General features: G+C 44.7%; 1 protein-coding gene across 1 annotated transcript in view; it reads left to right on the forward strand.

Moving 5' to 3' along the window:
* Positions 1-15,381, forward strand: part of USP13 (ubiquitin specific peptidase 13) — a 112,387-nt gene that overhangs the window by 58,392 nt on the left and 38,614 nt on the right. Inside the window, exons 9-13 of the mRNA XM_044251836.1 lie at positions 524-595; positions 956-1,049; positions 10,337-10,462; positions 11,516-11,669; positions 13,233-13,407. Coding sequence (XP_044107771.1) covers positions 524-595; positions 956-1,049; positions 10,337-10,462; positions 11,516-11,669; positions 13,233-13,407 — 621 coding nt within the window. The remainder of the gene's footprint in view (positions 1-523; positions 596-955; positions 1,050-10,336; positions 10,463-11,515; positions 11,670-13,232; positions 13,408-15,381) is intronic.

Below are 15,381 nucleotides of genomic sequence, written 5' to 3' on the forward strand. Positions count from 1 at the left end.
GGCAAAGGGAGAGGGAGAAGCAGACTCCCCACAGAGCACAGAGCCCGCCATGAGGGCTCGATCCCAGGAGCCTGGGATCATGACCCGAACTGAAGGGAAATGCTTAACCGACAGAGCCACCCAGGTGCTCCTTACCATTTGCTTTTGAGATGGTAATTGTGATGGCATAAACTGGTGGCTCTTGATCCTGGCTACATGTTCTAATCACTTGGGGGACTTTGAAAAGATGGCAGATCCCAGGCTTCAGTCTCAGGCAGTGTCGTTTGAACGTCTGGGGGTGGCTCTGGCTTTGGTATTTTCTGGAAAAACTCTCTAAGTGACTCGAACCTGCACGCAGGGTTGAGACCCACTGCTAGAAGCACAGGCATTTTAGGGAGGCCCATGAATATGGCTGCACAGGTAGCATCTCAGAAAAAGTTTTCTGTGCGTGGATGAAAGGCAAGAAGGTCTTCACTAGGATGGCGCTTATTTTGTTTCTGTTCTTTCAGTTCCTATGTTTTGACTCTCCCTTCTCGTTTTCTAGGTATGTAGGAAATCTTCCAAGAATATTTGACTACTCTCCTTTAGATCCAACACAGGACTTCAACACACAGATGTAAGGACTGATTGAAAAGTATCTAAAAGTGTTTTAGGAAAATACCCATTGATAGAGCATAATGGGTTGCTGGGTTGCAGAATTAAAGGCAGTTCTCTCTCTTTTAAAAAATTTTTCTGTAATAAAAGTGTTCTAAAATGAGCATGTGCTACTTTTGTAAGAGGAAAGATATTAATAGTTACTTATAAAGTACCGAGGATGGTTTGAAATGGCATCATTTATCGAGAAATATCAAATAAATAAGTTATTTTTGAGTCATCAAGCTAAAATGTTCCACCTAAAAGCATTCATAGGTAATGCTAATGTCTTTATGAGGAAACAACAATGACCTTTTTGTTTTTCTTTCTCCCTCCTGTCCAGGACTAAGTTAGGACATGGCCTTCTCTCGGGCCAGTATTCAAAACCTCCAGTGAAATCTGAGCTCATTGAACAGGTGATGAAGGAGGAACACAAGGTAAGTGTCCCAGTGTTTGCCATGTTGAGATGCAGGTAGGAGGGGCCTTTGCCAGCTAGAATGTGGATTTCCTATGATTTGGCACATGGTGGCTATAAATTTAGTAAGCTGTCAGAATAACTGTTTCATTTTGGAGTCTAGGGTGTCTGTGTGCTCTTAAAACTTATGGTAAGAAATCGCTAGGGTTGGTGTTTCTAGTGACAGTTGCTTTATGAATTATAAGTGAGTGTCATCATAAACGGTTTTCAGAACACTGTTCTACATAACATGGAGCTGAGATGGGAGGAATAAGCCTTATACAAATATAAACATTTTCTCCTTGGTAACATAATCTTGGCCCTTGTAATATCTGTCTCCTCCTAAGCCTCGACTTTGTTTGCTAGGATTTTTCCAGAAGCTGGTTGTTAAAAAATAGCACACACATTCCTATTCTTCCCCCTTCTCCACCCCACTCCCACTGAGGAGCTGAGGATTCTGAAGTTCTGGAGAGGTCTGGGCAGTCCCCATTTTTGGTAAGCTCCCAGGGGTTTTGTCCACACACTCAGGTATGAGAAACTCAGTTGGCCACTCAGTCACTGTTTATGGTAGGATAACTGAAAGATGTACTCCGTCTTCTAATAGCCAGACTTGCATTTCCATGTGCCTGCGAATAGGCTATTGACCTTTCCCTGGGTGGCTCTATTGCATGGCTCCAGAGGGCACTGCTCACAACCTGGTCTTGTTGAGGGGCTGCCCTTGAAATTCTGCTGGGCACCGCTTACCTGGCTGTGCATTTGGCAGCCTGGTTTGTAGCATTGCCTGTGGCCTCATGGAGGGCATGCCCTTTTCCCCTACCACCTGTTCTGACTTCAGAGGGCGTTGTCTTGACTTAGTGGGCAAGTCTGTTTCTCAAGTGTTGGCTTCCATGCTCCCACCTGAAGTTAGTCATCCTGAACTAGATTGACAGCAGGAATTAAAAGGGAATAGATTCTTGTTCATAATGAACCCAGCTAGTTGGGGGAAATAGAGTGACTGAGAGATGGGAGAATATGCAGGGAGCATCTAGAGGTGGTGTTTGGAGATGGGGAGTAGGAAGGGGTTGAGGAGGATAGAGTGGCATGGGGACTGGAGGATGAATTGCTATCCAGCATGGCAAGATACCAAGTTCCTTATCCACTGAAGACTGGAAGGCCCTCATCTGGGATGCAGCTGGAGGGATGGTTTGGTTTTGGGGCTGGGGGCTGGGGGTCATCCAGGCTTCTTCTACCTCTGAGACCCTGTGAAGCTTTGAAGAGGTGTTGGTGAAAACAACTTGGTCCAACATTTTCTTTTCATGACATTTATCCTGGGTTTTCATCCCTGCTGTGCCACTTCTTGGGCTGCTTTTGGGTCAGAGTCCACCTTCCTTGGTGATGGAGAAGGAGCCTGGACTGGGTCTTGGGCACTCTGACTTCCTTTCTGGGCTCTGTCAGGAGTCACATAAACTTCCAGTCCCAGCAGGTAGAATTAGTCCAGGTGGTGGTTGTGAATGTTACAAGTGTGAAGGTTCTCTCTCCAGTGTAAATAAAATCTCGGTATATTACACGCCGGCGGTTGTGTTTTTGGAATCTACTCATTTAAGAAAATATGGAATGGAAAATCATCAATTTGGTGATGTTTGCAAGTAAAGTTTGGTTTTGTTAATATTAAAATGTCCTTTTATATTAGAGTAAGAATAGCTCTTCTATGAGCAAGGCACATTCTTCATTCTATGAACAATGACTGCTTAGGCCCTTGCCCCCTCCTCACCATTGGGCTTAGTGATCATTGTGCAGTAGCTCTGTGATCTCCTGGGGTCTGAAGCCTACATGTGGTCTGAACTCCTTCTTTGTGTGGTCCAAGGTGGGTAATATGGCAGCATTTGGGCCATATTTGGTCTGTAGGTATGTTTTGCTTGCCCGCACATAAACATCTAAATTTCCAGCTTCTCTCTCTTTTTCTCTTTGAGAGAGAGTGAGTGCAAGTTGGTGGGCGGGGGGGAGGGGGGGAGGAGAAGGGCAGAAGGACAGGGAAAGAGAGAATCTTAAGCAGGCTCCATGCGCAGTGTGGAGCCTGATACAGAGCTCAATCTCATGGTCCTAAGACCATGACCTGAGCTGAAACCAAGAGTTGGATGCTTAACTGACTCAACCACCCAGGTGCCCCAGAACTTCCAGGTTCTCTTAAACAGTCAGACCCTGTAGCAGTTCCAGGCCCATGACAGCAGATGGCTGGAGCTGAGTAGCAGCTCTCCTTCAAACAGGACACACAGTCCCCAGCTGGCTCCAGTCCCTTTGTGATTCATGACTTGGCAGGTACGCTGCTGTATTTCGGTGTGTGACCTTTGATCTAGATGATCTGTAAAATCCTTTCCTGCTCTGTGGTGCCATGATCTAGTGGTCTTCAATGAAGAACCTTGAATCTGACCAGTAGTATGGTGTGCATCTTGGGAGTGGTGGGGAAGACCCGTCTAGCTGGGTGGAATATACATCTTTGGTTCAGGCACCAGTAGGGTACCTTTAGTGTTCAAAATGAGCTTGACTTGACCATATGATATTCTTTGTGGCTCTGGAGGAATCACTTTTAATCTGTTACTTGAACAGGCAAGTAATTCACAGTAAAATCTCCATTCCCCTTGACAGTGGAGGGAATTACTTTCTGAGGCATCAGGATTTTCACTGGCAGTTGGTTTCAGAGAAACCGATTTGTGGGCCTCTTTCTTCTCTCAGGGTCAGGAGCCCTTTGGTCAGGTGACCTTGTCTCAGGTCTGTGGCCTTTGTGACTGGTAATGTGCCTGAAATACCCTAAGAGAAGAAAGAAGGTACACAAGACCAGAGAAGGGGATGGATCACAAGAGGAATATGGGTTGGAAGGGAGAGAGAGCAAGAGAGGAGTCAGAGCCATGTGGCGGGAGTGGCTTTTTATAGGGCCCCCCGCCAGCTGTGGTACTAATAACTAAGATTGCTTATGAAAGGCCAGGCTCTTTCTGTATGCTCACTAACGCAAGGAAAACCTGCATGAGGTTACATAGCCAGAGAGTGACAGGGCTGGGATTCATACCTAGCGGGCTGGCCCCTGCATCTGCTTTTGGCCTCTACATGATCCTGCTTACCCCACAGTTGTTCCAGCATTTACTTCAGGTGTCCAACTGCCTCAGTGTGTGGATGGTATAGGCGGATGACAAAAGGGGGTCCTTAAAGTCTGCAGAATTACCAGATGGCCCGTCATCTTGTTTCCCAATGCCTCTGTCTTGCATTTCTAGGCTACATGCTTCCTGGTATTAAATTGGTCTTCTACAGACCAAGGTGAAATCTAGTTTTTATATGTGCATGCTTACTTCACATTTTCATCTATAAAAAGATTTGTGGTATTTGTTTTGGGCACTGCCGTTTCTACACAAATGTGTTGAATTGATTTTTAAAATTAAGTTGCATCCGCAGTAGATAAAACCTCTCACTAGAGGGACACTTTTATTTCTTCAAAAAATGTACTCCTGATCTCATGCAGTCCGAGACCACGCTTTCACACATTTTAATGCTGAATATTCTGTAATTTATTTCTCTTTCCAAAGAGAACATGTTTAAAACAATTCTATGTTTCAAACAAACTGCATTTCTTTTTCTTTATAAAGATTTTATTTATTTATTTGATAGAGATCACAAGTAGACAGAGAGGCAGGCAGAGAGAGGTTTTGGGAATGCAGACACCCTGCTAAGCAAAGAACCCAATGTGGGACTCAATCCCAGGACCCTGGGATCATGACCCGAGCCAAAGGCAGAGGCTTAACCCATTGAGCCCCAAATGTAACGTTTCTAACTCACTTTTTGAAATATGAAAAACAGCTGGGGGAAGGCACTCTGTTCCTTTAGCTGGATCTGGTTAGGAACTGGGTTAGATCCAACGTTTATGGTTTAAGGTTAAAAGTTGGAACGAACAGATGCCATACACCTGTGTATTAGGGGCAGGCTGGGATGTGTCTACCTTTCTTTTTATTCCTTGAGTTTTACTGTGTGAATGTCTGTGCAGGTGTTGCTCTATGTGATACAAAGCCCCACTCTTGCTGTGTGCGTATTAATTAAAGCATTAGGCTCAGAGGAATGTGAGTTAGGAGTGTCCGGCTACCTTCTTAGTGCAGAACTAAACAGAAAGTCTTGTGTAAGCATTTGGGAAAGATTCTGAACACTGTAGTCCTCTTGCTAATTTTAGCTGATCTGTTTTGCAATTGCTGATGGAGGAAGTAAGTACAGTATCCTATAAATATGACAGGTTCCTTAGGTGGTTGCTATTTTAGAGACTCCCGGGACTCCCTCCTAATAGAGTTGGTTGTTGGGACTAGCCATGGCTTCAGCTGTGTAAGAGCCAGCTCGTGGATGAGAGTGCCTGCTTCCTGAAGGCAGGTCTGACTCTTGGTCAAGTCTGGTCACTCGTGATAGACCCATAGGGGACTTTGGGATGATATCAGTGATGCGTTGACAACTGGGAAATGTGGTTTCTTTGACTTAGTTCTTTGGTTCTTATTTTGACTTTTGGTTTCTTTTAAGTATTAGCTGCCTTATCCAGAGTCTGGTCTTCAAATTTTTTTTCTTTTTTTTTAAATTTTCCAATATGCATACAAGTAGCATTGTGTAACTTTAGCAATTGCCATCCTGCCAGTCTGGTTTCAGCAATCCCCTCTAGGCTCAACTTTGTCTTCCCCTTCCTCTGTCCTCCCCTTTCTGTCCCTCCCCTTCCCTGCAGTGGATTACACAAAATCCAAGCATCCTTCTTGTCACCTGTAAATGTTAGCACACATCTATGACTAGAATACCTTCTTTTGTTTTTCCACATAAAAATCATGTTAAAAGTTGTTTCAAGTGTTAGAAGCACACCCACAAAATTAGTAACTGTTCCTCAGCATCATCTAATACCCAGTTCAGGTCTGGATTTCCCCCTGCAGTGTCAAAGATGACTTTTATAATTCCCCCTCCTTTTCTTTCTACAAGCTGTTGATTTGTGGAAGGAGCTGAATCATTTGCCCCAGTATCACTTTAAAGATTGTTGCCTTGTTCAGCTTGTGTTTCTGATAAGCTGGAAGGTAGATCTGGAAGATTTTCTACTATACTAGGTATGAAGGGAAGGTACTCTTAGTTGAGTGAGGAAATTAGGGGGGACTTCCCCTCTGCAATCAGGTAGAATAGGCGTGGGACATGGATGCAGGCAGCCAGCCCAGCTGATGATCAAGGCATTAACTATGGAGTAGTCTAATTGGAACTAAAAGGCTCAAACCCAGCTGTGAAAGTCAGGAGTTGGTCTGCAGTGTGACGTGGAGAGGGAGACATAGCTTCTCTCTGGTTAGGAAGCCTTTTCAAATAGCTTTCCAGTGATCAACAGTTCTCAAGCTATAGCTGGCGGAGGATGGAAAAAAGGATTAAGAAAAGTCAGTCGAGGGGCACCTGGGTGGCTCAGTGGGTTAAGCTGCTGTCTTCGGCTCAGGTCATGATCCCAGGGTCCTGGGATCGAGTCCTGCATCGGGCTCTCCGCTCGGCGGGGAGCCTGCTTCCCTCTCTCTCTCTTTCTCTGCCTGCTTGTGATCTTTCTCTGTCAAATAAATTAAAAAAAAAAAAAAAGAAAGGTCAGTCGAGAGAAAACAAGGAAACTATATTGGTAGAGAAAGAGAAGAGGTGTGGCTCGTGAAGGTTGCTGGACCACGGTCCAGGTGCAGGGCTGAGGTTCTGGGGGTTTCACCACAGTCCTGCTTGAGACTCCTTCCAGTTACACGACCACACAATGGTGAAGCGCGACAGCCAGATTTTCTGAATTTCCTGACTTGTTGAACATCCCAAGGCAGCTGCTTTGATGGGGACAGGCAATCCCATCAAGTGGAGACCCAGATGGCAGGAGAAATGCCATCCGCAGCAGGCAGTGAGTGCGTGCTTATGGGAAGACCTAAAGAGAGATGCCCAAGGTGAAAAGATGGATTCCAAGCAGTGCCCCTGAGAAGTACTTGCTGGACTGACCTGTAATGTTGGTTTGTGAGGTGTGTGTGTTTGAAGAGGGCTTATTCAGAGCCCGAGACATAGGTCTTCCTTTCTTAGCAACTGGTAAGATGGACTCAGGGCCATCAGAGATGAGAACTAGTATGTGAAGGTGATATTAAGACATGGGATAAAGGGAGACCGACAGACAGACATACAGACAGAGAGATGGAGGGACAGCAAGTGACTGACTTTTGTAGCTGTGTGGTGCTAAGCCAGTTACTCAACGCTGCTTTGCCTCAGTTTCCTCATCTATCAAGTGGAGAGAATCTTCCCCCTTCTCCTCCTCCTCATTAGGTTAAGTGAGTTAAGCAAGATACATGTATAAGGTCCTCGGAACTATGCCTGGCACCTAGTACGTGTTCATCCAAGTTCCTAGCATAATGTCTGATATGTTAGAGCACTTCATAAATTTCTGTTAAATGGATGAATAAATGTTAGTCATTATGCAAAGATCAGGTATGACTTTTGCTTGCTCGTGTTGGCTGCTGCGAAGCTTATAGACATCAGCAGTGTGAGTAAAGAGAGTTGTAGTTGTTACATCTTTTTCAGGAGGTATATATATACAGGAATATTTAATTGCCAGGTAAATAGCAGTCTTTACCTAGCACTGGAAGCACATCAGAAGCCAGTGGTGTGTGCAGGATGGGCAGTTATGTATGGTTTCCACATCCTCAGAAGCCCACACGCTGTCACTTCGGGGCGTTCTCCTCTAAGAGCCGCTGGCACTGTTCCAGGTCCTGAGCAGTGTCCCTCAGCGTTTGTCATAGATGCATGTGTCATCTCTCATTTCCCCATGGTCTCTCAGCTCTCTGAAGGCAGAATCCCCAGGGGTTTGTGTGAAGTAGGTGGTTAGTAAATACAGGATGACAAGGTCAGGTATATATTCAGCAAGACCGGACACTTCACCCTGGTTTTATTAGAACATGTGGTGGGAGCCACAGGGAGGTGGATAAGGTAGTTTTCCCATCCCCTGTTTCATCTGACTGTGTGATTGTGCATACCTAGGCGCTGCCTAGATGTCCAGGAGATCTCGAAGGACTGTGAGATGTAGCCTCCACCTGCCAAGGCCCACTGTCAAGCTGAGGAGATGGGTCAGGGCAGACTGAAAGTTGAAGGAAGTGGGAGGCACTTTGTGCTGTGTGCCCGGTGATGGCCCAGGGAGCAGGCTTCCTGGATCTCGATGGGAATGTGGCCCAGAACTGAGCAAGTGGAGGTCTTGAGAAGATGTGTGTGGGCAGCAGTTACATACTTTGTGGGGTACACGAACTTCTTCCTTTGCTTGTTTGCCAAGGTGGGGTGTTCTCACTGAGACCTACTAGGGGCTCCAGCTGCCATTCCCGTCTTTGTGGGAGAGCCTGGAATTGGAATCAGAACCTGGACTTCATTCTGGTTCTGCTGTGTTAGCTGCATGGTAATCTGTCTGCAGGACCTCCTTGAGTTGGAAGACCTTTCTGGCACTTCTTTGCCAGTCTCCGTTCCCCTAGCTGTAAAATGAGGATAACGACAGTATCTTCTCCACAGAGTGATTGTTGAGTATGAAATGAATGACAGGTAACACCATTATTAGATGCATGAACTTGGAGGGAACTCAGGAATCAGCTTTTTTATGAGTCCATCTCTGTCTTCAGTGGCCCTGTGGACTCATCCCACTCTGCCTCTTCAGAGCATCGCAGGCGGATCGCCTAGATTTCCAGTGATTTCCTGGAGATTACCAGTTTTAAAAAAGTCTAGTTCACATCAAAGACAGTTGAAAGCTTTTCCCCACTCCCTAGCTTGGGAGTCTTGGAAACCAGTGGTGTGCAAGGGTTAGCACCGGCATCCTCTGGTCATTTTTCGTCCTTGCTTCCTCCGATTCTGGCCCTACCAGAGTCAAGCAAGGTCCGTGGGATGGAGACCTTAGACAAGAGGCAGAGCCTTTTGCTGAGCTAGTGCATTTAGCTCCCTCCTGGCTGCCATGTCTAGCCTTTTTGTAGGAGCACATTAGTGGCTCTTTAGAGAGCCCTCTTCCGTGCTTGTCCACGTAGGGACCTCCCCTGGGACCTCTCCCTGATGCTCTGTGCAGCTGACCTCTGTAACCCCCACCTTGGCTCCAGCCTCAAGTCTTCTGCGCCGGCCCGCCTTCCATCGTCTTAGGCAGTGTCCTTTTGAAGGAGCCTGACGATCTTCTGAGCTAAGCTTCCGGTCCCCAGGAAGTTCACATATCCTTGTCCTCCAGAGTTGTCCTTGCCACCCACTCTTCCCACTCTGTCATCCTGGTCGTTGCTGCCAGGCTTCTCCAGTGTCTGCTGGCGAAGGGCAAGCTCCTGGGAACAACCATGCTCTGATCCAGAAAGAGCCCAGGGAAGATGTGGGCACCTATGTACCTCTAGGACAGTTACTAGGGTGTCATATCCTGCTCTTGCAAGAATAGGCATACCTCGGAGAGAATGTGGGTTCTGTTCCAAGCCCACCGCAACAAAGGGACTGTTGCAGTCAAGTGAGCCAAATGAGTTTTTTGGTTTCCCAGTGCATATCAAAGTGATGTTTACATGATACTCTGGTTTATTGAGTGTGCAACAGCATTATGTCTAAAAAAAAAATGTATATACCTTAATTAAAAACACCTTATTGCTGAAAAATGCTAACCATCACTGGGTTTCCAGTGAGTTGTAATTACTGACTACAGATCACCATAACAAATAGTAATGAAGAAGTTCAAAATGTTTCCAGAATAACCAAAATTGGACACGCAGGCACAAAATGAGCAAATGCCATTGGAAAAATGGCACCAGTAGACTTGCTAGACGCAGGGCTGCCACGAACCTTCAATTTGTAAAAAACACCATATGGTCAAATCACAATAAAGCAAAGCACGATCTAACGAGGTATGCCCGTACCCAGTCTCTACCAGGGCTTCTCTCCTGCCCTCTTGTGGGGAGGGAAGGAAGGTGTGGAGAGTGCTCCTCTCCATTGACTTCCTTCCGAGGACCCCCCACTCAGGCCTCTCTCGCCTGCTCTGAAGGCGGCTGTCACAGACTGCCTTGGCCACTGTGGAGCAAACCTTGTGAAGACGGACCTTAGAAAGTGGGGGTTTGTCATGTCTTGTTAGTGTGGTGCCCGCTCCACAGAAACCATCCAGTGAATGTTGGCTCTTAACAGTGTTTAGCCTCTGTTGTTTAGCTTTAGTTGTATCATCTGAAAATTGGGGTTTATGGTAATCCCCATTCTGCTGGCCGCTTCGTGCCGGGAACGCGTAGGAAAGTGTGATGAATTGGTTTTACTTTTATATTTCAGCCTCAACAGAATGGGATCTCTCCACGCATGTTTAAGGCCTTTGTGAGCAAGAGCCATCCGGAGTTCTCCTCTAACAGACAGCAGGATGCCCAGGAGTTTTTCTTGCACCTGGTGAATCTAGTAGAGGTGAGTAAGTCCGTCTTCAGAAATGCTCAAAAGGTTGTAAGAAGGGTGCCCAGCGCCTGGGGGCAGTCCCCTCTGGTGGTCCCCTCTGCTGGGGCCGGGATGCCCATCCCCAGCCCCTTTCCTGAATCTGTCACAGTCCCAGCTGGTGCTGCATCAGCATGAGGCTTTCTCTTCTCAGCCCACGTGGGGTGATCGCTGCACATGTTCTCCTTTCCAGCACTTCTGGATCTCCCCGTCCTTTTAGTTTGTGCTTAAAGGAATGTTTGTCCATGATTTAATTCAAAAGGTTTTTTTTTTTTTGGTCTCCATGACAAAGCTCCTTAAGAGTCCAGTGTGGTATTTGGTGTCCTTGTGCCACCACTCAGAGATGGTCACACTTTGGTCCCAGCAGAGCCGAGTCACATTCCGTGCTGTAGTTCTTAAAAGCTACCGAGAATTTGTGATTAAAGGCTTTCTTCTCCCTCTTAAAAAGCAACTTCTTTTTTTTTCTGATTACAAAAATGTTCTCTGTGGAAGATTAAAAAGGCACAAAGGAGAAAATCAAACTAGCCAGTGGTAACAGCCCCTACAATTAAGCAGTGCTAACATTTCGGTGTCTAACCCACTAGACACTTTCTCGGTGCATTTATTGATTCTCTCCATGCTGTTTTATAAGCATCAGTTTCCACTTACTGTGTTGTGAATGTTTTGCCATATCATGACATATTTGAATGTAGCATGATTTCTTTTTTGTGTATAATTTATACCAGTGCATTTCTATGATCATATCATACGTGCCTTAATTTCTGCAGGGCAAAAAAAAAACACCCCAAAACTGTTAGTGGCTGCATCATGTTCATTCATATGGTCAGCTATAGTTTATTTAACCAGTCCCCTGTTTTTGGATATATGCCCATGCCTTGTTATTAAAGTACTCTGGTGAACGGCCATGCCAGAGTGAACACTTAGTAATGCCAGATCCTTACTCCAGATTTACATATTTGCTTCTGTGCCAATTTTTATTCATGAGTTACTATTCATGCATTTACTGACCTGATCTCATCGAATCTGCAGAGGAACCGCATTGGCTCAGAAAACCCAAGCGATGTTTTTCGGTTTTTGGTAGAAGAACGCATTCAGTGCTGTCAGACACGAAAAGTTCGCTACACGGAGAGGGTGGATTACCTGATGCAGTTACCTGTGGCCATGGAGGCAGCAACGAACAAGGGTAACGGTCCCAAACTGGGAACTTGGCAATGTGCTTCCACATACGTGCAAACAAACCCTCGAATCAGAGATAATGCGGTTTACTCACTGCTCAGTGGAGTAAGGAGGAGACTCAGCCCAGATGGTGTCTGGTTTGCACCTCTCTTTTCCTCTTTTCCCCAGTCCTCATGTACCTTTCTTGTGAGAAGAGTCAGACGCGTCACGGGTTTTTGTTGGAGGGATTATGGGCAGAACCTGTTTTAGAGCCTATAAATTTGATCAGCTGGTTGGCTTGGAGTCAGCTTACTTTGGGGGAACATTATTTGTACTTATAGATGTGGAAGATTTTTTAATGCTAGCACTCATGAGTTGTGCCATAAATTCTGGGGGAAATGATCAGAACAGCATTTTTCGAGGTGAGATGTTCTAGCAGCGACCTCCTAAATAATCGGACTTTGGCATGTGAGTATTGAGATGCCCCTAGTGGGAGATGCAGCCGGCAGGGCTCCTGTAGGAGCGAGGCCCATTAGAAGGGTCTTTGGACTTTGGAAACAGGAAGGAGGTGCAGGAACTGCTGGGATCTGAGGGGAAGTCCTTCAATCAGTCTGTCTGGTTCTTCCCTGGCAAAATAGGTGAATGGTATTTCTTAGAATTAACATTTAAAAGCAGAAAAAAGGTAAAATGTATGCTATATTGCTTATGTCTGTGAACTGGTCATTTCTGTAAAGGTCAGTAACTCACTGGGTGGCCTTCCTTCCTTTTTTTTTTTGGAGGGGGGTCAGTTTGTTGTGCTAATAGACAAGCAATGATTATGATGATTTTAAGGTGAAATGATTTCCATTTTCTACATGCTCTTGCAGCTTTTGGCCAGTTTCTAAATTCTTATCCATTATATAAGGTAGAAATGAGGGTAGGGGACTGTGGTTTGTTTCCTTTCTAGAATTAGGCTTAATTGCTTTCTCTTGCCAGCCTTGGGGATGTTCTGCTCAGTTCTGTGATCCTCTCTAACCCACTGTTTATAATTTATGAATGGTAACTATCCTTTTTCAGAAAGATTTACAATGTAGTCCCTGGAAATTGATTGTTGGGGTGCCTAATACTGGCATCCTAGATATAAGTACATCATAAACTGGTTGTGGACTGCACAATGAATTTTAAACCCATATTCAGATGTGCTTAAGAAAATACATAGGTGCATAAGGGTGCCCCAAAACTGATAAATCAGGAGTGATTTTTTTTTTTTTTTGGTAAACAAAATGAATCCCAGAAAGACCCCATCAAAACTATATAAAATTTTGACTTATAGGCAGTTTCCAAGAGCAGATCTGCTGACTCCTCGGAGGCTGATGGTGTGCTGTCTTCTTTTTCTGTTGGTATTTAATCGTTTGAGCAGGAGTTCTGTAGAAAGTCCTTTTAGGTTGGTAGCTCTGCTATCTGAACTTGTTTGTAACCTCAAACTGAAGTTATCTGGGCAGTGTTGGTTAGAATCATGGCCCGGCCCAGACACCTTTAGGAAGATCGGCCAAAGTGGGTGTTTTCTACTTCAGGAAGATAGAGTGAGTCATTCATTTGCTCTTTTACTCAGATGAACTGATTGCCTATGAGTTAACGAGAAGGGAAGCAGAAGCAAACAGAAGACCCCTTCCCGAGTTGGTTCGTGCCAAGATACCATTTAGTGCCTGCCTTCAGGCCTTTTCTGAACCAGAAAACGTAGATGATTTCTGGAGCAGCGCCCTACAAGCAAAATCTGCGGGTGTGAAGTAAGTACACATGTGTGTGCGCTTGTGTGTTTATGCTTGTGTGGCAGTAGTGGGGTAAGGAGGGGTGCTTGAGAGGTTGGGACTGGGTCAGGGAGAGGTGGCGGGCGTTGTAGGAGTCTGCCCACACTTTCTGGGGTGTGGTGATACGGGGTTATGATTTGTGCAACCTTAATTTTCAGAGCTCACTTGTGTGAGGCCTGTCCAAGAAACCAGGCTTATAACTATGTTGTGTGCTAGCAAGGGAATGTCTTCTCTTCTCTTTTCTTTCTTTCTTTCCTTTTTTTTTTTTTAAGGAAGGTCGTGGTTTATCCTTTATTAGGAATTTGCTTTTTTTTTGCCAAGGACCTCCTAAACACTCCTCCCCTACCACATGGCAAGAGTCTATTAATGAAGAGATTACAGAAATACTTTTGGTAGTCTTCAATATTTAAACTCCCCTATGATAGATTTTAATTCCATAATTAAAGATTTGGCTTAGCATTTGGTGACCGGAGCTCTCGGGACATCTTGAAGTGGACATACAGTTCCTGATTGTTCCGATGAGCTGCTTGGGATGTAGAAAATGCTGTTCCCCATCTTGCGCCTCATTGTCAGGCACATAAAACATTTTTTCCTGCACTTGATTAACTGATTTTATACAGTCAAGTCCTAGCCAATGCACATCATACAATTAGAAAAAGAGAGAGGCATAAAATGAAGGTAGATCTGAAAGTTTGGCTCTGGGAATCTTACTTCTTTTGGGTATTCTTCGGCTGTCTGTCCTTCTAGCTAAAATTGAGCTTGATTTTGATGCACAGGGTCATGAAGGCAGAAGGGCTACTGCTGGATATTTTTATCACCTCAAGTCGCAGTCAGACTTAAATCAATTATTCCCAGCAATAGCCATCGCTTAGGATTCTTCTTTGTTTCAGATGATTGACTTCCTATGTTAAAAATGGGAAAACAGAAAGAATTTATTTTAGAAGTTAAAAAAGGCCATGTTTTCTTAAAATAATTTTTATAAAAATTTTCATATCCAAATGAGATTAATAGTAGTCCATTCAGTTATTAATTATCCATTGTGGAGTACGTTTTCATCCTAGGGTTGCTCAGTTATGGGATGTGTGTATGTGTGTGTGTGTCCTCACAGAGAAGAGTTAGTGAGTTGGTGTGTTCAATGCATGAGACTCACTTCACTGAAACCTGGAGCCATCATTGGGCAGTTAGACATCTATACACTATCTTAGTGGTAGACCCAATTTCTCTCATTATTCCTCCCTCCCCAGCTTTATTGAATATCATTGACGGTATTGAGATATTGACATATATTGATACATATTGAAAGAAAATACTATTGTTGTACGTTTAAGGTGTACAACATTTTTTTTTTTTACTTTAATTATTGACCATAGGTAGGTTTCTCAAACCTGGATTCTTCTCTCTTTGCACTTGAATTCTGATTCCATGTGGGGCATAGAAGTGATCAGGGGACCTGACCCCCTAGAAAGTGACCAGCATCAGGTGTAAGCTGCAGTGTTCTTCATTTCCCTGTCTACTTACCTGCCCTTTTCTGCTCTTCAGAAAAGTAGCCTCATGTCTTAGAAATGTAAGTTCTGACATACTCTCTGGGCCTGTGGGAAGGAGTCTTCTCATCACTAACAGAAGGCCCATCATTAAAATGGAGTAGGGAGGCATTGGCTTTGTGGCCGGGAGATCTGGATTCATCTCCTGTGTCCTCTTCCCAGTGTATGTTCTATCCTAGGGCAAAGTCACCACACAATGTCCTCCTTCTATCCGTAATGGAGGAATGATGCTTGCTTACCTGGTTTTCGCCTCAAATGCTATGAAATATTTAGTTGTAGGCAGTGCTAACGTAACTGTCTAGGAGAGGGATTTCTGCTTTCTCTAATCCTTAACAGTAGATATTCAATGGATTTTTCCTTTTCCTCTTTTTTTTTAATTTTTATTTTTTTTTATTTATTTGACAGAGAGAGA

This window comes from Neovison vison, chromosome 6 (assembly GCF_020171115.1).
Source record: "Neovison vison isolate M4711 chromosome 6, ASM_NN_V1, whole genome shotgun sequence".
Taxonomy (NCBI): domain Eukaryota; kingdom Metazoa; phylum Chordata; class Mammalia; order Carnivora; family Mustelidae; genus Neogale; species Neogale vison.